The following is a 24,623-nucleotide window of genomic DNA, read 5'->3' on the forward strand; positions in this document are numbered from 1 at the left end:
TTTTACAATATTGTGCTATCTATTAGGACTGGTGGCTGTCTAACAAGTTTGAAGAAACTGCAAATATGTAGTAAAATAACACAATAATAATAATCTATTGAACCACAAAAGGAAAATTTATTTCACACCAAGTCCATAATTCAATATGACAAGGAAAATTTACAAATATTTTGACTATGCAATACTATACATAAAAAAATTAAAAAAATATGGGCAGATTTACCAGTGGAATAGGGAAATTATATTTAATATAGCTTTTTTTGAGAAAAATAGGACCAATTTCATAGAAATTGTCACCACTTGTAGACACCATTCTTTATCAAATATCACATCATGGCTGCCATACATGTACTCTTCTAGTGTGCCTCCAAAAATTGTGCAAGACCAAAATAAATTGGGGTTTCTGTTCCAATTGGTTTGTCAAGCCTTATCGATTATTTTGCAAATTTATTATACATGTCACAATACAAATTTACAAATGGCGCCCATCACCCAAATCTGTCATTACTAAAATTCTGGTAGAGGGCGGTACAGTTAGGTGTCCTTTGGGTTGTTCCAGTATCAGTCATCGTTTTGATGGCAGAATATGTCACTGAAAATTCTTCCTAATGAAGTGAAAAAACAGATTCAAATGTTAACCTACTTGTTTTCGACGACCCATAAATACCATTTATGGAGAATTTATTATCATGGCACCAGATGCAGGAAAATTATATGATAATCACGTAGTAGGACCCACAAAAGTTCACTAATTATTAAAGTTTGGAAGAGGTTTGACAAAACCAAAATTAAATATAGCCAACTTTGTCTGGACAAATACAAAAAGATGTCATCCTGAATAAATAAAGTGAGGTGTTTCTTTAAGGGTTATTCTCAGAATTTAAACACCCATAGGATAGGAAGTAACTTACGCATTACTGGGATTTTGACTAGCAATCCTCAGTACGGGCCTCAGAGCCCGCGAGAATGGGTCTCTGTAGAATATTTCTCAGCTATTACTAACAGTACCATAGACAACGAATGGAGCATAGGTCGAGCACGCACAACTTTATCTGTTCAAGATGGAGGACCCATTCTTGTGGTTACAGAGACCAATAATTAGGATCATTAACCCCTTCACGACATGCGCCGTACATCTACTGCGCATGCCGTGAATCCCCCTTTGATGTGGGCTCCGGCGGTGAGCCCACATCAAAGTCGCGACATGCCAGCTGTTTTGTACAGCTGACATGTGCGCGCAATAGCGGCGGGTGAAATCGCTATTCACCCGCCGCTATTAACCTGTTAAATGCCGCTGTCAAACACAGACAGCGGCATTTAACTACCGCATCCGGCCGGGCGGCCGGATATGACGTCATCGCCGACCCCCGTCACATGATCGGGGGTCGGCGATGCATCAGGAAGGTAACCATAGAGGTCCTTGAGACCTCTATGGTTACTGATGCAGGTCTGCTGTGAGCGCCCCCCTGTGGTCGGCGCTCACAGCACACCTGCATTTCTGCTACATAGCAGCGAACTGATGATCGCTGCTATGTAGCAGAGCCGATCAGGCTATGCCAGCTTCTAGCCTCCCATGGAGGCTATTGAAGCATGGCACAAGTAAAAAAAAAATGTTTTTAAAAATATGAAAAAAATATAAAAAATATAAAAGTTTAAATCACCCCCCTTTCGCCCCATCCTAAATAAAACAATTAAAAAAAAAACAAACCTACACGTATTTGGTATCGCCGTGTTCAGAATCGCCCGATCTATCAATTAAAAAAAAGCATTAACCTGATCGCTAAACGGCGTAGCGAGAAAAAAATCCGAAACGCCAGAATTACGTTTTTTTGGTCGCCGCAACATTGCATTAAAATGCAATAACGGGCGATCAAAAGAACGTATCTGCGCAAAAATGGTATCATTAAAAACATCAGCTCGGCACGCAAAAAATAAGCCCTCACCCGACCCCAGATCACGAAAAATGGAGACGCTACGGGTATCGGAAAATGGCACTTTTTTTTTTTTTTTTTTTTAGCAAAGTTTGGAATTTTTTTTTACCACTTAGATAAAAAATAACCTAGTCATGTTAGGTGTCTATGAACTCGTAATGACCTAGAGAATCATAATGGCAGGCTAGTTTTAGCATTTAGTGAACCTAGCAAAAAAGCCAAACAAAAAACAAGTGTGGGATTGCACTTTTTTTGCAATTTCACCGCACTTGGAATTTTTTTCCCGTTTTCTAGTAAAAGACATGGTAAAACCAATGGTGTCGTTCAAAAGTACAACTTGTCCCGCAAAAAATAAGCCCTCACATGACCATATTGACGGAAAAATAAAAAAGTTATGGCTCTGGGAAGGAGGGAAGCGAAAAACGAACACGCAAAAATGAAAAAGGGCCGCGACTTGAAGGGGTTAAAGGTTCCAGTTTTCAGATATCTATCAGTCAGTAAATTATTCCTTATCCTATGAATAGAGGTGAACTTTCAATTCTGGGAATAATCCTTGAAATACATTGGACAGGTTCATTAGAGGTGAATCTTATTAAGGCATTGATTGGTGGGAAGGTCAGTGCACATGAATTAGTGAAATAATCAAATCTAGAAGGTAGTGATTTTTGATAGAACTAAATTGGCGGGTGATAAAAGCAGCCATTATTGGTCATTAATTTACCCAAAAATAGACCAACAATTACATATGGTGTACCACCAAAAATCACATATATCCAAAGGAAGGGGGGAGTAACAACCAAGTATAAAATATAACATATTTTATTGATAACAATTAAAACACAATAATAAAGAATATACACTATGCAAGGAAAAAATGGGAACAAGGCAGAGTAGCCCCAAAGCAAACCATATGAAGGTTAAATAACCAAGTACATATACATAAAAAGAATCATGTCCAATGAATGATAAAAATACATACACCAGCAGGCTCAGAATTCATAATAGTCAACACAACACTATCGATTATGACCCCCTGGAAGAAGCTACGTTGCGAAACGCGCGTCGAGGTTCTCCTCCCTACAGCAATCCCTCCACCTGCAGGTATCTATATGGTGCTTTATACTTAGCCTATAGCTCCCCTTTGTCCTATATTTATGCACATAGGCTCCATATTTGCACATGCATTGGCACTTTACTAATAATATACTGCCATTATAGCTGAAATGCACTGACACTTTAGCAGCATTCATCCTGTGGTGTAGCCTTTTTCAAGAACACTTCATTAACCCCTTATCTATTATGGGACTATTGACTCACATGTCTTTAGGAGCTATACCAACACATATACGTATATATATAGACCGATTGGTAGTGTTGTGTTGACTATTATGAATTCTGAGCCTGCTGGTGTATGTATTTTTATCATTCATTGGACATGATTCTTTCTATGTATATGTACTTGGTTATTTAACCTTCATATGGATTGCTTTGGGGCTACTCTGCCTTGTTCCCATTTTTTCCTTGTATAGTGCATATTCTTTATTATTATGTTTTAATTGTTATCAATAAAATATTTTATATTTTATACTTGGTTGTTACTCCCCCCTTCCTTTGGATATATATTATTGGTCATTAAGCTGGACTGGACCACCCTTACTAGGTGAGTACATAGAAGTTATAACTTGGTTGATTCGTTGATACTACTAGCTTTCCAAATAGTCCCTTAGTGGTGTTACCAATCCAATGCAAACAGATCTGGTGAATCTAATGAGAGAAATAGACACTTCCTCTTTCTCTATATTTTTAATTTCTGGGATCTTAACATTTTCTGAAAATCATAAGTCTTGTAAATACTCACTTTGCATTGGTTTGGGTTCGGAGACACTGAATGAAAAAAACAAAGATAGGACAATTTGAATGTAAAAATTCTCAACAGTAGTATAAAGATTTGTCACAGTTACAGCACTTAGACTATGAAATCAACAAAGTTCTGGTACATAAAAAGCACTATACATTTCGTAAACAATTAAAACCTTTACAAAGTATCAGAACAATGTATAGAGTCAGGGGATTGTCCGAGACTGGCGTGAGGTCAGGAAGGATTTTTAACTCTTCGTGTTATGCAAATTGGATATTTAAAAAAAAGTAAAACGTGTGACTCACCTTTTGGTAACTTATTAATACCAATATGGGCGTAACATATGTCTTCACAGACAACATGTTCCATGGAAGGAACTAAAAAAAAGGGAAAACGTAGTAATCTATTGCACATATTGACTGGAATATACAAGAAAACTAAGAGGAAAAAGACAAGTTAGCATCTCAGTGTCCAGTGGAACCTGCAAAGGGGACACAAAACAGTAGAACAGATCACATCGGAAAAAGTACACCAATAGCGCTACATTTATTTGTGAGCTAAAAATGATTCTGCAGTCAGCCCTTTTGGGTAATACTTAGCTGTTATCGATTTAGTGTCTTCTTAGATACTTGTTGACCTAAGCTGCATAGTGCATAGGCAGTCTGCGGTGAGCAAAAATGCAACAAATTCTGGAATGGAGATAAATGAGTCTCCCTTGTTACTATAAGACTGTTACTTAGTTTACCACAATTCAGCACTGGTCATCTTCTTCTGACCTGAGACTCATTACTTCATCTGACTTTTGTACTCCTCTTATCCTATTCAGAAGCTATGATTCCTTTTTACAACTCTGTTACTTCCTGCACTTGGCCACATTGCACTGCCATGCCAATTTGTGATCCCAATGTACAGTAGTATATCCAAAGCTTCCCTAGCCTCATTGACTGTTCCTAAGCTTTGGTTTACATCACTGTATCTACTGTAGTTTTGACTGACAGTTCATGATCTGACTTTTCATCTACCTCAACACTTGGCTTGACTTGAACCTTCTGACTATGTTCCAGGTCTTGGACATGGTTCACCTCTGGATTTCCAATGCTATTTTTGCTTGGCTCCATTTGTCTCACGTCTGAACCTAATAACATGTTTTCTATGATGGCAGTGCAACTGCCATTAGTCTGTAACTATGCTTGGTGCCACCACGTGGAGATCTGATCAGAAACTTTCATAACCCCACGAGAGGGATGAGGGTGATTTACAGAAAGGGTTCCCCAGACTCTGTGCCCAGCTTTAGGTTAAGACACACAAGATTCTACTTCTCCATTGAGTCTATAAATGACAGAGAAAACAGGACCAAATATGTACGGGATTCTTACTGTTACTGTAGACTTCCCGGCCACTTTCGGATGAACTTGCTCTGATGTCATTTGTTGGGTCATGTATAGTTCTTAATAACACAACAATAAAAAGTAGTTAAACAATTAAATCATGAATTCCATGTCAAAAGTCATATTAAGGGTATATTCATGTGGAGTTTTTAAGTAGATTTTGAAGTGGATCTGCTTTAAATCTGAAATTAAATAGTATTTGAAGAGCAGCAGTCATGACTGTAAGAGGCCACATTCTCAAAATGGCTGCAGTGGACAGAATTGACACAAGCCTCTCCATCTAGCAGATATCAGAGGTACGTCAACCTTCATAATTTACAGTGATCTAGTCTTATAATGGGGTTGAGTGGATTGCTTCAATGGAAGGGCTGCTGTCTAAATGAGTGAACCAAAGGCAGGAAGGGTCACCAAACAGGGGTCAGAGCCAAGAGGTCTTGTCAGGAACAGAATTGTATGACAAGAGGAAGGTGAGAAAACATGAGGAATCAGGAAACTAGCAGAATCAAGAAATAGAGCACACGTCAGATAGCAAATCTAATTGAATGGCAGTGGAAATCAAAGATCCAGCCCTGATCTAAAGGCACCAAAAGTTCCAGGAATTAAACAGGACCCATGTTGTCATGCCACCACTGAGCAGCTGAAGTAGAAACAAAAGAAACAATAACTGGCAGAGATGTTATAGTATCCAAAGCAGGTTTGATGTGAGTTTTTAAGACAACTGATCTGCATCATAATCCACATCACAAACTACTTTAATTCATCTATTGCTTCCTATTAGTACCACACAATGCCCACTTACCTAGCTTGGCCATTAGTTTTCTCTGTAGGAAACATAAAACATGAAATGTGAAATAATAACTAAACAATTTAAAGATAAATGTGCTATACATCAGAATTAATCAGAATTACCTGTCTTGAGTTGTTGCAAGGTACAGCTTCTGAAAAATGAAGTCATTTGCTGTCTATATATAAAGCCAAGGGCGGCAGTGAGTATAGCCAACAGCACAATGCCCAGTGCAATAAATGGGCCATGGTTTTCCGCTAGAAAAAGATATATTTTAAAAATATCAATAATAAGGTTCATTAAAGGCTTTAATTATAAATTAGGATTATAATTTAACTTCTTCAAAGGAAAATAAGATTGCTAACCTCAACAGGTAATTGAAGCCATACATTAAAATATAGAAGGAAGTTAATAAATATTAAAATACTTCTTTAAATGTGACTTCATCTTTCATTGCCTAATTACGGTACTTTATTCTTGGTGATAACCTTATAAAATTGGTCGAGACTTGTATGAGAAAGTATATAAATAAGGCTGCTCTCTCTAACCCCTCTTGCAACAGAGAGTCCCAGTACAATGTCAAACATAAACCAGATATACCCAGTCAGCTTTAAAAGTTTTGATTAAAGAAATCTCACCAGCTGGGCTTGGCTCCAAAACATTTATGTATCTGGGGGCACTCAGGACAGAGAAGGTTCTGTTAGGTGGTAGTTTATTGCTGGCATTACATCGATAAGCCCCACTATGGTGAATCTGAAGAGAATCTATATATAACCGTTCCTGGTTGTCTATAAGTTGGTAGAACATTGACCGTTGTTCTATTAATTTTTCATTGTGGAACCAATGAAATGAAGGAGAATTTCCACGCAGAATGGAGCAGGTTAAAGTCACAGTCTCGCCCAACGTGAAATCCTCATAAACTTTGTCCATTGTTATTGAAACATTTGCCACTGGGTCTGTGTAAACCAAAAATACAAAAGATTATGGTAACTAATTTATTGTGGCTGTCTACTGTAAAAATATGTTTTGGTGTGTTACTACTATTACTATATGAAATGTCCACACAAAGCCAAGCCATGGGAAAAGCCAGAATAGGTAATAACTTTGTAGGTATCCGACCACTGGGACCTTAACTGATTCGCAATACAGGGAATTTTATTTTTTCCTAAGGAGGAACTTTTAGCTCCATTTCTAAATGAAGGGGTAGGGTTGACACTTGACCTCTGCTCCATTCATTCCCTATGGGGTTACAGGAAAAAGCCAAGCACAGCACTCGGCAGCCACAGAGAGAATAATGGGGATAACAGTCACCAGTTCCATTTTTGCAGGTCCCAGCAGACCTATGGATAGGTGATAACTTGTTCCCACCAGACAGCCCCTTTAGTTTGATGACAGCATTTTCACTCTTTAATTTGAATTTTCCAGACATTTTTCTCTAGCCACCTAAAATTTTAGAAATACTCACCCATAATGAACATATGTACTGTTCCACTTCTTTGAATTCTCGATGAAATCGCATTTCGCGAGTCACAGTAATAGGGTCCAATCATGGTCACTGACTTGATGATATGTCTCATTTCTGCGAATCCCTTTTGGTAAGTTGTAACATTTCCTAATATTGTACCATTGTGATAGAACCTATAGTGCATAGGGAAGAAACTCCTGGAAGACTCACATCGAAGAGTGACCTCATCATCAACCACCACTTTTTCCGGTAAGATCTTCAACTGAGGCTGGTGCACTCCAACTAGGAGGATGAAATAAGCATAAATAATAATGGATAGCACCACGGAATATAAATAGTTGTCTAGGTCTTCATTATTGATGACCTACTGTGAGGATGGGTCATCAACATCTGATCAGTAAGGATCCATCTCCCAGTACTCCCACAAATCAGCTAGATGAAGGTGCTGAGAACTGGCACAGCTCAATACATCATGATATGTCACTGATTAATACTACAGCATTCTCCTCACTTAAAGTGGCAGTACCAGCTCTCCCACCAATCTCTGAGGGCTCTCCATTTATAGGAGAGATTACATGAAGACAAAGGCAGAAAAATTCATCGGAATTCACAAAAGTAAAAATATATTAAAAGCATAAAGTTTTTCGTCTATACTCAAACTTCAACAGGTGCCTGAATATGAACACCGGTGAAGCCCGGTGATCGTCTCTTCTGGCTATATATATGGCGAGAGCTTGTCCTAAGGCTGCAGGCATTCGTATTTTGGACACCTGAGGAAGGCTAGGTACAGTTGAAAAATGTGTTTTTAATAAATTTATATCATTGTAAATGCCAGTGAATGATCCATTTCTTGCCTCTGGGAGTGCCAGTTACCTGGATTTTTCGTCTTATTACATTTTGTAGGACCTATTATTGGAAGACTTTTCCACAGCAGCCAGGTCGGCTGCACCCTTCCACAATTGTTCACAAGGTTTATAGAGTTGTTCCACTACCACTACTAACTCAGAAGGTGAGGGTTTTTCTTTCAACCCCTCAAGGACCTAGCCACCTTGTACATTAATGACAAAACCTCATTTTCCAAATCTGAGCAGTGTCAGCAGTGTCACTTTATGGGGTAATAACTCTGGAAGGCTTCAACAGATGCCAGTGATTCTGAGATTATTTTTTTGTGACATATTGTACTTCATGTTAGTAGTTTTTTTTAGGTCAATATGATTTGCATTTATTTATGAAAATATTGAAAATTTGACAAAAATGTGAACATTTTTCAATTTTCAAACTTTGAATTTGTATGCCATTAAACTAGATAGTTAAATCACACAAAATAGTTAATAAATAACATTTATCATATGTCTACTTTACATCTGCATCTTTTTTTTTGTTTCTTTGTTTGTTAGAATGTTATAAGGGTTAAAAGTTTAGCAGCAATTTCTCAATTTTTCAAGAAATTCACAAAACCTGTTTCTTTGGGGACCTATTCAAATTTAAATGGACTTTGAAGGGCTTATATAATAGTATCTTCCCAAAAGTGATACCATTTTAAAATCTGTACCCCTCAAATACTTCAAAACTACTGTCAGGAAATTTTTTTAACCCTTCAGATGTTACCCATAAAATAATGGCAAGTGGAATGAAAAAAAATGTTGTTTAACCCCAATCTTTTTTTTAATTTTACAAGGGATATCACGAGAAAATGGACGTCTCAATTCGCTACCCAGTTTTTTTATGAGTGCGTTGATACCCCACATGTAGTCAGAAACCTCTGTTTGGACAAATGACATGACTCAGAAGGGAAGGAGCACTATTTGAATTTTGGAACATAAATTTGTCTGAAAGAGATTGTGGACACCATGTCGCATTTGCAGGGTCACTTAAGTGCTTAAGCAGCAGAAACCCCGTATAACTGACCACATTTGGGAAACTACACTCCTTAAAAATTTTCTTCAGGGCCATAGTGACAATTTTGAATTCACAGGTAACACAGAATTTGATAACATTAGGCCGTCATATAGAAATATTAAACTTTTTTCACGAAAATGTTGTTTTAGCCCCAATTTTGTCACTTTTAAAAGAGGTAACAATGAAAAATGGACCGCTCAGATTGTTACTCACTTTCTTCTGAGCATGGAAATTCCCTATGAGTCGCCCTGCGGGCTAGGGGTCACTCGGTACCAAGTCCGGTGTTCACAGGGGGATGTCACGATGGCTGTGACCCAGTCCGTGGCCCTGGGCGCCCATGTAAAAGGGAAAGGTCTTTAAAGGGATAAAGTTTATGCTCGTGACGCCACCTGTGGTATTCGGTCAGTGGGGACCGACGCTGCTTTAAGGGGTTCGCTGGGGTGATGTTATGGCAGCTAGATGGTATACCTTCCCACAGGTGAAGTATATCCCCAGGGCTCCCGGTGTGTAGATGGTGGTATAGTGAGAGGTGCAGAGAAGAACGAGGACACAAGGTTGCAGTCTCTTTACCTTTACTGAAGACCTCAGCATCCACAGTCCAGGGCACCAGACAACAGGGCAGGCAGGGAAGTCCGGGCAGTCCAGAGACAAGCAAGTTCCCCTGGGTAAGTCAGGTGGGAGCCTACCACTCTGCGCTTTCTGTCTCTAAGTCCCTGCTGCCACTAAGTGTCTCAACAAGGTCTTTAATTGTTCTGCTGTCCTAGGACAGGTACCTGCATGGTAGGCAGCTCGGGCCGTGTGAACTGGGGTCTGTTCTCGGTGACTCCAGGCTCCTAGGTGCTGCTGTGCCACAGGTAATTATGGGCAAAGTCCTTGTAGAACAATACCCTCCAGTTCTGCTCTGTGTTTTATATTCCACAAAAGCCTCGGGCTCCCGGTACCTGGATTCTTGCGCTGATACTCTTCAGAGACCTGCTTGTGGCCTCTTGGAGCTTTCACTCTCTGTGCTCCACTCCTGTCTGTCCTCACACACAGACTTCTGCTACAAACTGAGCTCTCTCCACCTCCAAACCAGGATCTTTATTGAGGGAAGCTGCCCTAAAACAGGCTTGGAGCTCCCCCTCCTGGCCTGGAAGTGGAAGGTGTTGTGTGTGTGTAAACCTACCAAAGGAAACCTCACTTGTCTCCAGACATAGCACTATCCTCCCCGTGAGGAAGACAGCACTACTGTGGTACCCAAACTCCTGGGGTGCCACACCCACATATAGTCAAAACATTCTGTTTGGACAAACGGCCGAGCTCGGAAGGGAAGGAGCAATATTTGAATTTTGAAATACATATTTGACTGAAATAGATTGAGCTCTATGTCACATTTGCAGATTTCTTGACATTCCAAAACAGCAGAAACCCCCATAGCTGACCATATTTTGTAAACTGCACCCCCACCCCCCACCCCAAATAATTCATTTATGGGTGTAATGAGTCTTTCAGCCCACATTTTATTAATGGATGTAGTTCAAAAAGTGTGTGGAACAACAAAATTTCACTTTTTTTCACACAAGTGTCATTTTTAGGACAAGCTTTCATACATTGCAGTGAGAGGTTAGAAAATGGACCACAAAATGTAAGAACTATTCCTCTTGTGCTCAGAAGTAATTTTATTAGTATAGTTTAAATGAACGATCGAGCCCAAAAGGGATGGAGCACCGTGTGGCTTTTTAGTTCATAAATTCCTATACAGTATACTCTACTATATGTGGTACATTGTCCCCAGCATCACATTTGCCAGTAAATATGACTATACCGTGCTGACAAAGCATGCCACTGTTAGTTTATAAGAGCTGGAAAAAATGCATTGAAATGAAAGGCAACACGTTTTAAAATGAAGGAATACAACAAAAATGTTTCAAAGCTGAGCACGCTCACAGGATAAAAGAACATCCATGGCTGCTGCCACTCTTTCTTTTACTTTTAAAGGGACTAGTTGCACAATGCCTCTATAGCACAATCCCTATATGAGGGATGGATGTGCCATGTTACACTGGCACTATAACAGGTCCCTTCCTTTCTTTTTCTGAATATATAAGAAGGCAGTATGCCACAGTACACATGGACAATTTTAGCTATAAAGGGTTTTATAATATCTGAATAAAGCAATAAGAAAGCCTATTCTATATAGATCAGGCACGGCTCATGTACTACATATTCTCCATGAAAACCACCTTGTCTATAACACCAAAGAGGAGAAAGAATCAGAATGACTGCTTCAGATGGCATGACATAGTCATTAACTGCCAGAAAGAAAAATAAAATGTATGCCATTTCAGAAAATAACCCTCACAGTATTCATCTAGGGGTATAGTAAGAATTAACTTTTTCACTTTGCTTTGTTTTATATTATAAAATATATATTTAATTTATAAATGGGAGGTGACGAAATGAAAAGTGAATAAAGATAAATAGCATAAGGAGGCAAAGGTAAAAACAAAAGATAGATCCAGTTATTCTAGGGATGTGTGGTAATGACGGAAACTTTCGCTAACGCAAAGGCCAGGTTTATCAGGACATAGGTCACACTAGTAACTGGTTTCCCTCCTAACTCCATCTTTGTAACATACCCTGCCTCTCTTTTGGGGTCGGCCTTTTTTGATTGTAGGTGTCACTTGTGAAGGAAAATGCTGACAGCAGACAATTCTGCTGCCTCACTAGATAATTCTCCCCCACACTCCCTTGGTCTCCAAATATCAGATGTTTTATAATATTTTCTTGGATCTCAAGGTAAGATCCTTGGTGTCCAGTTTTTTGGTAGAGTACAAAAGAATTATATAGGGCTACTTGGATTAGGTGTGCTGCCAGTCTTTTTATACCATACATGAGACTCTATAGGTCTACAGCATCTGGTCCACAAGGTCCACGCCACCCATAAAGTCATTTTAATCCTGTAAACAGACAGGCTTTTGGACGCTAATATGTTAAAATGAGGAAATCCTCATTACATAATTTTGCCTGCCTTTAATTTCTGGGTGACAAGTGTCTTGGGCACCGCTCTTTGATTCTGGCATATGGTTCCACAGGCCACTGTTACTTGGCAGACAAGCACCTGAACAGGGGAACACTTGTGGTGCCCCTGAAGGTCCAGTCACCACAGAGGTACTGCACCTCAGCCAGAGGTGTGGTACTCCGCTCTCGGGTAAGAAGGGGACAGTGCCTAGTACCCCCACACACTAGCACCCAACACTAGACCTCTATAGGCCTGAAGGGAACTAGGTAGAGGGTGTGGGTGGAGGAAGTAGAGTGGGGAGGAGTAAGTGACAAGAGTTGTGAACAGTGAGTGTCAGAGAGAGTTGGAGCTGGGGACTTGAGCAATGAGGAGCTTGTCCCAGCACCAGAGGACAGAGAGAGAGAACAAGGAGGATAGAGAGAAGCTCCTGACAGAAAGAAGAGAGAGAAGGGGTCCTAGGGGCACGGGTAGTGAGGAATCCACCTGTGGGGCCCATATCCCTGCCGATTGTAGTTGGGTGGAGAGACCAGGTCGCAGTGGGGGAACCGGCCCCCAGACTAGTGTAGAACTACAAAGCTAAGCTAGCCAACCAGCCGGAGGCTGTGGTATTTGTATGTGCCACAACCACACACACTCGCTCAAAAGGCAGCCACATAGAAGGGGAAAAAGAGGACGTCACCCGACAGAATCCGAGGCTTCTGGCTTGGGACACTGTGTTTGAAGGCGCAGGGCAGGAGAGGCGGGAGCCAGCGCAGTGAGACGGCCAGGGAAGGACATTAGAAGGGGGTTCTGGAAAAGTGGACCCAAAATTAACTGAGAGCTGGCTGGATCACAAACCCGGAGGACACAGCACCTGGCTGGGACTGCATTTAAGAACTGTGAGTAAAAGTGTGGAAACTGCAACCTGCTATGGCCTCTGCATTATTACTGCATCACCTGCCCTGCATCACAACTTTCACCATCATTGACTTTAACACTTTTACTGCCCTGGGACCTAGCTCTACCCGTGGAGAGTTGAAACATCTCTGCTGCATCATCATCTGCCCCAGAGGACCTGAACCACAGCGTCGGCCATTTCCTTATTGCTGAGCACCACGGGTGGCGTCACGAACAAATCCCCTAAACACTTTATTTCCCCTTCATTCATTTCATTGACTTTTATTGGATGCCCAGGGCTACAGACCTTTAAGAACCGTCTGACCCGGCCCGAGTACCCCATGGCTCTAACGGGCGAGCCCAACTCGTATAATAATTATCTATATACAAGTTGTATCCCTGTCTAAAAGGAGATGCACCAGGTCCCAGACAATTTTCCCAGCTATTTTCAATGAGGGGAGGCATTAGGGATATTGATGAGCGAATATACTTGTTACTCGAGATTTACCGAGCACGCTCGGGTGTCCTCCGAGTATTTTTTAGTTCTCGGTGATTTAGTTTTCCTCACCTCAGCTGAATGATTTACATCTGTTAGCCAGCATAAGTACATGTGGGGGTTGCCTGGGAATCCCCACATGTAATCAAGCTGGCTAAGAGATGTAAATCATTCAGCTGAGGTGAGAAAAGCTAAATCTCCTAGCACTAAAAAATACTTGGAGGACACCCAAGCATGCTCGGGAAATCTCGAGTAACGAGTATATTCACCAATCACTAATTAGGGAAAAACAATTTTTTTTCTTGGGGGGTATATACAGTGGGGAAACAAAGTATTTTGTCAGCCACCAATTGTGCAAGTTCTTCCACTTAAAAAGATGAGAGAGACCTGTAATTGACATCATATGTAGACCACAACTATGAGAGTCAAAATTGAGGAAACAAATCCAGAAAATCACTTTGTATGATTTGGAAAGATGTATGTTGCAAATTATGGTGGAAAATAAGTATTTGGTCAGAAACAAAAGTTCATCTCAATGTTTTGTTATATATCTTTGTTCTGGTGTCCTTCGACAGCTCTTTGGTCTTCACCATAGTGGAGTTTGAAGTGTGACTGTTTGAGGTTGTGGACAGGTGTCTTTTATACTGATAACAAGTTCAAACAGGTGCCGTTACTACAGGTAATGAGTGGAGGACAGAGGAGCCTCTTAAAGAAGTTACAGGTCTGTGAGAGCCAGAAATCTTGCATGTTTTTAGGTGACCAAATACTTATTTTCTACCATAATTTGCAAAATAAATCTTGCAAAAGCAGACAAGGTGATTTTCTGGATTTGTTTTGTCATTTTGACTCTCATAGTTGTGGTCTACCTATGATGTCAGTTACAGGCCTCTCTCATCTTTTTAAGTGGAAGAACTTGCACAATTGGTGGCTGACTAAATACTTTTTCCCCACGGTATGTGTTTTGGAAAATGTATCACTAAAATAATTTATTATTGGCCTGACTTTGTAAAGTTGGTCATGGCTGGAGTCATTTGAGTTTTCTGTGTACTATAGGAATTCCAGAATACTCTCAAATTGTTGCCTGTACATAGCGGTGTCATACAGGACGTCAGATGACCAATAAAATCTGATAGTGTTTTTTTTATCAGACCCATGTTGAGAAGCATGCCGAAAAATGTTAAAATATCTCCAGGTCTCCAGTTACTACTTTTGGAGCAGTAGGATGTGGGATTGTCGGCAATGAATTGAGCAGCATACAAATTGGTCGCTCAGCCACTACCGTATTTTTCCGACCATAAGACGCACATTTTTCTCCCTCCAAATTTGGGAGGAAAGTGTGGGTGCATCTTATGGTCGGGATGTAGCATGTGGGGAGGGGGGGCAGTGGCTAGTGGGATCGCACTGGGATCCCACTTTCAAGAGGCAGAAAAATGTCCAGCTATGAGTGCTGGGGAAACCACATGGTCCAGATGATTAAGTGCAGTGAATATTCATTAGCCACTTCCCCGCCCACCTGTCAGCCTGAGCAGTGAGCTGGGAGCAGCAAATGAATACTCCACTTAAGCAGTGGACACACATGGTTTCCCCAGTGCTGGATTCCTGCAGCAGCTGGGAAGCTGGTTGCTGAAGCATAAGGACCTGTGTGATGTCATGAAGAGGGCGGGGTGGAGCATCACATGGCAGCAGAGCCCTCCCTCTTCGATGTCATCACAGGTCCTTCAGACTCCCCACTAGAATCTGCTAGCTTCCTCTTATAACCTGTGCTGTGGAGAGGCAACAAGAGGGAGGGCTCTGTGTGTGCAGTCATGGGATGCTTTTACCTCACCACAGTGTGGCTGGCTGCCACAATTAAGAGGTTACTCTTTACAACACACAATAAAGCACTCTGCCACTCCTTTGGTGAACTATAACTCCCAGCATGCCATAGGATCTGCAGGACATGCTGGGAGTTATAGTTCTCCCAGGGTTATTTTTCAGTGCTGGAGTGGTGCTTTAAATATAAGCCCTGTGCCCCCATTCTTATACTCACCCTCCAGCGTCTTCATATAGTACTTTACAGATACCACACTGGTCCCGCAGCACCATCTTCTACCCGTAGCTTCCAACATAATAACATACTATTATATATAGTAACACCACATATACTGTAATAGTATGGTATTTATGTTATTAAACATTTTACCACATTTTTTTGCTTCAAAGATTTTTTTCCCTATTTTCCACCTCTAAAACCTTGGTGCGTCTTATAGTCAGGTGCGTCCGAAAAATGTGGTAATTTAGTAATTATTCACAGAGGAAAATTTAAAAAAAACATAACCACCCTAAACTTTGTAGTCTTAACATGGATGCCCGTGACAAAAGCAAATTCTGGCATGCAAGGAGTGTATGAATCCATGGGCACCCAATCATTTTTAGTGGTACTAGCGCTAGACTAAGCATGTTCTTGCCCACAGCGCTGTTAATGAGATGAATCGCTAATACTATGGATGAGGACGACATCAGTAAAAACTGCTCATCTGTCTCACTTGCGCCGTCTGTATCTTAACAGATCATGGCGCCATCTGCTGTATACACACATGCAGCCATTGCAGTAGAGCAAGATAGATAGATAGATAGATAGATCTATAGATAGACATGGGATAGATAGATAGATAGATAGATAGATAGATAGATAGATAGATAGATAGATAGATAGATAGACAGACAGTCAGACCGACAGACAGACAGACAGACAGACAGACAGATAGATAGATAGATAGATAGATCTGCCCCATCCACCTCCCCTATGCCATGGACTATAGCCCCCAACCTGGATCTGCCCCATCCACCTCCCCCCACAGCTCCTACCCAACATCCCCTCAGTCCCTATCCCTATTGCCTCTATACACTTGCTTTGGCAAAACTGATGTGTATTTGGTCCTGCCAATAAAGCTTCTTTGAATCTTGAATCTTGAATCTTGATAGATAGATAGATAGATATTACAACGTTTTTTAATTTCCTCTATTTTTTATAATTTTTTAATTTTTAAATATTTTTTTCTAAAACACAAAATACTTAAACCTGTACCTAACACTAAGTCCTGTACCCCAATGCTAGCCCTAGCTATTTCTAAAACATTTCCCCCCTAACTTTCACCCTACACCTAACTTATGCTATTAAATGAAGGATGGACAGGACAAAATTACATTGAAAACTAAAAATTAAGATATTGGAAAAATTATATATAAAAGGAAAATGACACAGGGAATGGGAGGAGGGACAAGAAGGCTGGGGTGACACTAGGAGAAATGGGTGATTTAGACTTTAGTATAGCACTTTTCTGACAGCAGCACTGCTCCGATCTACAGCACAGTCACTGACAGAGTGAGGAGAGGAGAATCGGACCTGAGCTGCTGTTTTCATGCATTGGATATATTGCTGTGATTGGATAGTTACATTTACCATCCAATTACAGCGATCAGAGATTTCTTTGGTCCCAATGAAATCTCATCTCTTCACAACTTTCTAAATCTCACAATCACTCTCGATCGTGGCATGTGGAGTGTTAATCAGCCAGGTACAGTGCTGGCACCGTCCCTGGCTGTTACTGCAGGAGCTCGACTGTCAGCTGAGCTGAGCTCCGGCGGTGATCATACAGGGAAATGCTCAAATTTCTGCACCTCCCACATGATCATGCTATGATTGGTCACTCAGATTTACTGACCGATTTCACTGATCATAAAGTGGGTGCCATTGACATGGGTCCCAGCGTCTCTGGTCATTCTGGTCAGCTGTCAGTGACTGCCTTGAGCATAGAGCGGTCACTGTGTATTTTCACACAGAGTCAGTTTTGATCTATCATGTACATAGCATAGTAAAATAGTGCATATTTACTCACCACTCCTGTCTGAGTCCTCTTTTCCAATGGCTCCATTATCAAAGGTACCTAGGGTATTATGGTGGAGATATAATGTCACTATTTACAGTATATGTACTGGGTCCAACCGGAATGCTGTGTTATTAGCCATACTATAGTTAGTCTACTATAGTTAGAGGTTATTTTTTACGACATGACTACTCACTTGTTACCACAATGCTGAGGTCCTCGCTGTATTTAAGAACCTTATTATTTACAGGCTTGCTGGAACACTTATAATTTCCGCTGTTTTCTTCCCCAGCTTGATGAATTATGTAAGTGTTTTCCAAGGTATAATCCTGTATAGCCTGTGATCCTCTGAAGAAGCTGTAGAGCAGAGGGCTTCCAGTCGGAGGTGTGACCACACACTGCAGTGCCACCTTCTCTCCTTTCATTACAGTGGCTGATGGGACAACCTCCATCACTGGGGTCTTGAACAACTCTAGGTTATTTTAATCATGAGAATAAAAATTGTAAAATGAATGGAGCTCTGATGTATCTGTCTATTTTATGTATTTTAAGAAGAAAAATACAATGATCTTTATTAAACAAAAAAATTAGTAATGATACAATTATCTCACTGACCACTAGGGATATTTTAGACACATGCTTCCTGTCTGGAATTGTTTTCAGCATTCTGTTTATCGGATTACAATGACAGATAACATAGTATCCACCAATAGGCTATAACAGAGCTGACCCTGCTACCTCTGATTTCACATTGACCTTTGCACACGCTCATTAGACACTTCAATACAAAAGATAGGGTTATTGTGGCTAATGTACATGTGAATTTTCTGAAACAGCAGCGAGTTAGAGTTGAAATGCCCAAGTGTCCACAGTGAGAATTGCAGGATTTCTAATTTTTAATTTAAACAAAAATTGTGATATGAAAGGAAAAATTGCAAAAAATATATATACCGGTATGTTTAACACAAAAATGTAAAATATGGGTTATTTTCTGATGGCACATTCCCAATAAATGAGCAAGACTATAAATCATAAAGTAAGGACACACACTGTGGCCTCTAGAGGGCAACAAGGTGACATGTCGATATTTTCAAAAGCAATATTCATGGCCCCTCCTTACGCTGACCTATATTTACCTTGAACTTGGATGGTTGAGCTTTCACTCATTTTTCTCACAGTACCAAGTAATGTTGTCACTTCACATGAATATTTCCCAGAATGCTCCAGCCCTGCAGACGAGAACCTACAGTTGTCATTTACACTGAATTCCTGTATTTTTTGTTCATTTCTATAAAAAGCAAACTGCAGTTGTTTGGTCCTCCTTCGAAGAGCGAGAGTTGTGACACAAGTCAATGTCATCTCATCACCTTCTCTTATCAATGAACTGGTCAGTTGTAAAATTGGGACTGTGAACAGTTCTGAAAAAATAAATGATGTGCATTAGATAGAATAGACAGATGTTTTTAAAAAAATATCTATATTTATATATATTTCCATTGCTAGAATGGGGTGATAGAGTACAAAAAATCAATCATCACCATCATATCTCCAACTCTGATGTGTACCACATCCAGTTTGGTTGGATTTTATTGGCATCTTTCTATTTACCATGGATAAGAACAGAAATTGGTTTTGATGTATAAGGGATCAGAATTCGCTTCCTTTTACATGTGTACTCTCTGGTTCCTGTCTTGTCCATATAATAACCCATGTTCTCTATGATATGACCATCCATGTAAGTTTTCACTTCATTTGAAAATAATGTATCCCAACCACGACAATTTGTAGTCAACCTGTCTCCTTCGTAAATGTATGAAGGCACTTGAAGAATCACCCAGTCTGAAAGACAAAAATATCAATATTCATTCTTTTTTATCTGGACATTGTGTCTCATTACCTCGATTCTATATGGCAAAAATTAAAATGGTCATCAACATTATGTGTAAGCTATGTGACAGTATTTATCTGAACACAGACAATCTCTGGATGATGTGTGACACTATTTATCTGAACACAGACAATCTCTGGATGATGTGTGACACTATTTATCTGAACACAGACAATCTCTGGATGTGTGACACTATTTATCTGAACACAGACAATCTCTGGATGTGTGACACTATTTATCTGAACACAGACAATCTCTGGATGATGTGTGACACTATTTATCTGAACACAGACAATCTCTGGATGTGTGACACTATTTATCTGAACACAGACAATCTCTGGATGTGTGACACTATTTATCTGAACACAGACAATCTCTGGATGATGTGTGACACTATTTATCTGAACACAGACAATCTCTGAATGATGTGTGACACTATATATCTGAACACAGACAATCTCTGGATGTGTGACACTATTTATCCTGAACACAGACAATCTTTTGATGATATTTGACACTGTTTATCTGGGCACTGTGTGTAGCTCAAGTTAAAAAATGCCCCAGTGGCCAGTGTGAAAATTGCAAGATTTCTCATTTTAATTTTTAACATTTTGCTCTATTATCTGGATACTATTTACCACAATTTATATGGGTATTTTGTAAAAACATTACCTGGATGGTGTGTGTGATGCAGTGACCCATGTTACAGCCAGGGGGCGCTGTATGTGCTCCTCAGGATACACATGGAGGCGTATCTGTAATGGTGATAATGAAACAGTGTCTGGCATGATTGTAAATGGCTGGTATGTGTCGCAGAGGGAGTCTGCGCTGTAAGCCAGCAATGTTGTTCTGGAACTTGTAGTCCCACAAGTATTTGCATAGTTTAATAGGGAGGCTTGGAGGGTTAGTTGGAGAGCTGGGCGGGACTGGCTAACCACACACACATCCCCCCTAGGGGGTGGTTACAGTTACATAATGTGACCTGGGTTTGGTCACATGGTTCAGAGTGTATGGACCAGAATGGTCAGTGTGCAAAGTCCTGAATGGTCTGTGTTTGAATGTCCTGTAGTGGACTGGACTCCTGGAAGCACATGGTGAGGCCATGGACTGAAGGCCTATGTGTTGGAAGTGCCTGGGACTAGACTTTCTGAATAGCGCACGGAGAGGCCGTATCGGCAGAGCCTGTGATGGCTAATGTGTTGGGAAAGCTACAGTTCCGTCTGCGGGTCTGGACTATCTGAAGTGCCCTGGTCACAAGTACGGTGATCCCAGTTCGGCAGCTTCCCTGGGAACCAGGACTGACAGGAGTCAGTGTGTGGAGGAGGAGCTCCTGTAAGGTAACTCTAGATAAAGGGGGTTATGATCAGAAAAGTATCTGCCATTGGAACAGACTGTCAGTGCTTATGATGTTCCGTTGATGTAAATAATGAACTGTTCGTGGTGTGGTTTATGATGCTTAATAAACCGGATAGACTGTTTTTGTGAGAAAACGTGCCTGAGTGCTTTAATCCCGCTGCCAAGTGAGTGTCCCCCAACCCACTCAGGTAATGCTATCACACATGTGTTATCTAGGCATTTTGTGAAAATCTGGATAAAATCTGAAACAGGAAGCTAGAGTCGAAAAATGCCCCAGTAGCCAGTATGAAAATTGCAAAATTTCACATTTTGATTTTTACATTTTGTGCCATTATCTGGATGCTATGTATAACTATACATAACATATATAACTATATATATGGGAATTTTGTGAGACATTACCTGGATGAGGTGTGATACTATTTATATGAGCTCATATCCATTTGCGAGAAAAACAAATGGTCCAATGTCCAGACTGAAAAAACGGACGAGTGTCATGCGAGTGTAATGCAATTTCCATGCGATTTTTCCATGGAACATCCGTATGACATGCGTATGCAATCCGTATGCAATGCGATTTTAACATGAGGTTTGACATACAGCAGTTCTCTGTATGTAAAAGCTCATGTTAAAATCGAATTGTAAAATACAACTACACATCGTTTTAAAACCAAATAATCTTCAAAACATATACTTATCCAAAAAAGTTGAGGCAGCACACCAAATCCAAAATTATAAAGTGCTTTTTAATAGCCCATGTGGCGACGTTTCAGCCCTGGGTACAGACCTTTCTCAAGCCAGGACCGAAACGTCACCACATAGGCTATTAAAAAGCACTTTATAATTTTGAATTTGGTATTCTGCCTCAACTTTTCGGATAAGTATTTACTAGGACTGGTATGTACCTGTGAGGCGTCTGCACCCTACCTCTTAACTGTGCTGTTTTTTTCAATTTTTTTTTTCAAAACATATATAGATACATATATATATGATAGATAGATAGATAGATAGATAGATAGATAGATAGATAGATAGATAGATTAAAAGCCGGCAGATGCCGGTTACAGTATAGAATAGAATAGGTTAGAATAGAATATATAGAATAGAAATATACACATAGTATAGGTGTGTATAAATATGTCAGTGACATATATATATATATATATATATATATATCTTTATATTCATAGAGATAGATAGCAGAATAGCCAATAAAAAAATGTTTTTATCGGATTGCACTCGTCCGTTTTTCTCGCAAGTATGAGCCCTATGGATGCTATCTCACACTATTTATGCTGACACAGTAGGACCAGTAAATGAATATGACTACTGGTTATGGCTGACATTTTCCAGTTTAAAAAATGAAACTTTTAACTGAAGAAAGGGCTCATAAACTAAAGTTGCCTGAGAACTATATGAAGGTGATAAATTGACCTTGAGGAACATACTGCATTAAGCATACCGCATATAACTCATGAATCTATGATCTTACCTTCGCTTACCGCCAAACTGACTGGCTCGCTTCTGTTACTGGCCATAGTTTTGCACTGATAATTTCCACTATTTTTTATTTTGGCACTTTCAATCTGAAATTTCTGCTGGTTACCTTTAATTTGTTGGTTATCTTTGTACCAGTAAAACTTTTGATCTGTCTTTCTAGTAGAATGAACAACATTACACGTAAAAGACATTTTTTCTCCTCTGAATATTATTCTCCAGTCTGGATCCAATGTCACATAGGTCAGTACTTCTGCCTCTGAAACAAAATAGAATAGCTGAGAGGAAGAGAATACAGAAATATCTGTGAAATTTCTCAATCAAATTATATTTAAATGCGTAGCTGTCTGTTACTATTTATCTGGATGCTGTGCACCACACTACGGTATATCTGGATGCTGTGTGGCACTATTTATCTGGATGCTGGGCACCACATTACTGTATATCTTGATGCTGAGTGACACTATTTATCTGGATGCTGTGCACCACAATACGGTATATCTGGATGCTGTGTGACACTATTTATCTGGATGCTGTGCACCACAATACGGTATAACTGGATGCTGTGTGACACTATCTGGATGCTGTGCACCACAATACGGTATATCTGGATGCTGTGTGACACTATTTATCTGGATGCTGTGCACCACAATACGGTATAACTGGATGCTTTCTGTTACTATTTATCTGGATGCTGTGCACCACACTACGGTATATCTATATAAATTCATAGCCATGAGTCTGACCAGACGTGTCTGACCATCTTAGAAATTGCATTTTTAAATTGCAGTTTTTTAATTGCTATGAATTAGACTAGAATTCCATGGGGCATTTGAGCATTCATCACTGCTGTACTTTCATCATCCTCATCACCACCTGTATCCTCTAATCAAGCTGTTTTGTCTACCCACAGGTATGCTGCTGTCCATCTACTCTGCCTTTCCTGCAATGTGTGTTTATGTGAACTGCATATAATTCCCACCTGGTATGCTGCTGTCCATCTACTCTGCCTTTCCTGCAATGTGTGTTTATGTGAACTGCATATAATTCCCACCTGGTATGCTGCTGTCCATCTACTCTGCCTTTCCTGCAATGTGTGTTTATGTGAACTGCATATAATTCCCACCTGGTATGCTGCTGTCCATCTACTCTGCCTTTCCTGCAATGTGTGTTTATGTGAACTGCATATAATTCCCACCTGGTATGCTGCTGTCCATCTACTCTGCCTTTCCTGCAATGTGTGTTTATGTGAACTGCATATAATTCCCACCTGGTATGCTGCTGTCCATCTACTCTGCCTTTCCTGCAATGTGTGTTTATGTGAACTGCATATAATTCCCACCTGGTATGCTGCTGTCCATCTACTCTGCCTTTCCTGCAATGTGTGTTTATGTGAACTGCATATAATTCCCACCTGGTATGCTGCTGTCCATCTACTCTGCCTTTCCTGCAATGTGTGTTTATGTGAACTGCATATAATTCCCACCTGGTATGCTTTGCTTACCCATTGTTTTCTATCCATTCGTATTTCACTTCCCTTGCTTCTTGCTTGCATACCTGAGTGGCCATCTACCCCACCCCCTCTTTATGACCTGGCTTAACTGTGAACATGTGCTCTAGACACACACGCCCACATCCTCCCTCTCAGCTGTGAGCCCTTAGGTGCCCATAAATTCATAGCCATGAGTCTGACCAGACGTGTCTGACCATCTTAGAAATTGCATTTTTAAATTGCAGTTTTTTAATTGCTATGAATTAGACTAGAATTCCATGGGGCATTTGAGCATTCATCACTGCTGTACTTTCATCATCCTCATCACCACCTGTATCCTCTAATCAAGCTGTTTTGTCTACCCACAGGTATGCTGCTGTCCATCTACTCTGCCTTTCCTGCAATGTGTGTTTATGTGAACTGCATATAATTCCCACCTGGTATGCTGCTGTCCATCTACTCTGCCTTTCCTGCAATGTGTGTTTATGTGAACTGCATATAATTCCCACCTGGTATGCTGCTGTCCATCTACTCTGCCTTTCCTGCAATGTGTGTTTATGTGAACTGCATATAATTCCCACCTGGTATGCTTTGCTTACCCATTGTTTTCTATCCATTCGTATTTCACTTCCCTTGCTTCTTGCTTGCATACCTGAGTGGCCATCTACCCCACCCCCTCTTTATGACCTGGCTTAACTGTGAACATGTGCTCTAGACACACACGCCCACATCCTCCCTCTCAGCTGTGAGCCCTTAGGTGCCCATAAATTCATAGCCATGAGTCTGACCAGACGTGTCTGACCATCTTAGAAATTGCATTTTTAAA

At 40.4% G+C, this 24,623-nt stretch overlaps 1 protein-coding gene across 1 annotated transcript in view; it reads right to left on the minus strand.

Annotated features, from left to right (window-relative positions):
* Positions 1–341: 341 nt before the first annotated feature.
* The window catches only part of LOC138641249 (Fc receptor-like protein 3), a 49,680-nt gene continuing 25,398 nt past the window's right edge, over positions 342–24,623 (minus strand). The window contains exons 3-15 of the mRNA XM_069728900.1: positions 22,301–22,564; positions 19,173–19,403; positions 18,701–18,982; positions 17,761–18,036; positions 17,577–17,624; positions 7,427–7,708; positions 6,600–6,917; positions 6,087–6,218; positions 5,977–5,998; positions 5,166–5,236; positions 4,095–4,166; positions 3,790–3,815; positions 342–605 (exon numbers count right to left, since the gene is read on the minus strand). Of these exons, the coding sequence (XP_069585001.1) occupies positions 489–605; positions 3,790–3,815; positions 4,095–4,166; positions 5,166–5,236; positions 5,977–5,998; positions 6,087–6,218; positions 6,600–6,917; positions 7,427–7,708; positions 17,577–17,624; positions 17,761–18,036; positions 18,701–18,982; positions 19,173–19,403; positions 22,301–22,564 (2,141 nt within the window). The 3' untranslated portion in view covers positions 342–488. The remainder of the gene's footprint in view (positions 606–3,789; positions 3,816–4,094; positions 4,167–5,165; positions 5,237–5,976; positions 5,999–6,086; positions 6,219–6,599; positions 6,918–7,426; positions 7,709–17,576; positions 17,625–17,760; positions 18,037–18,700; positions 18,983–19,172; positions 19,404–22,300; positions 22,565–24,623) is intronic.

The sequence above is a fragment of the Ranitomeya imitator genome, chromosome 1, assembly GCF_032444005.1.
Source record: "Ranitomeya imitator isolate aRanImi1 chromosome 1, aRanImi1.pri, whole genome shotgun sequence".
NCBI lineage: Eukaryota > Metazoa > Chordata > Amphibia > Anura > Dendrobatidae > Ranitomeya > Ranitomeya imitator.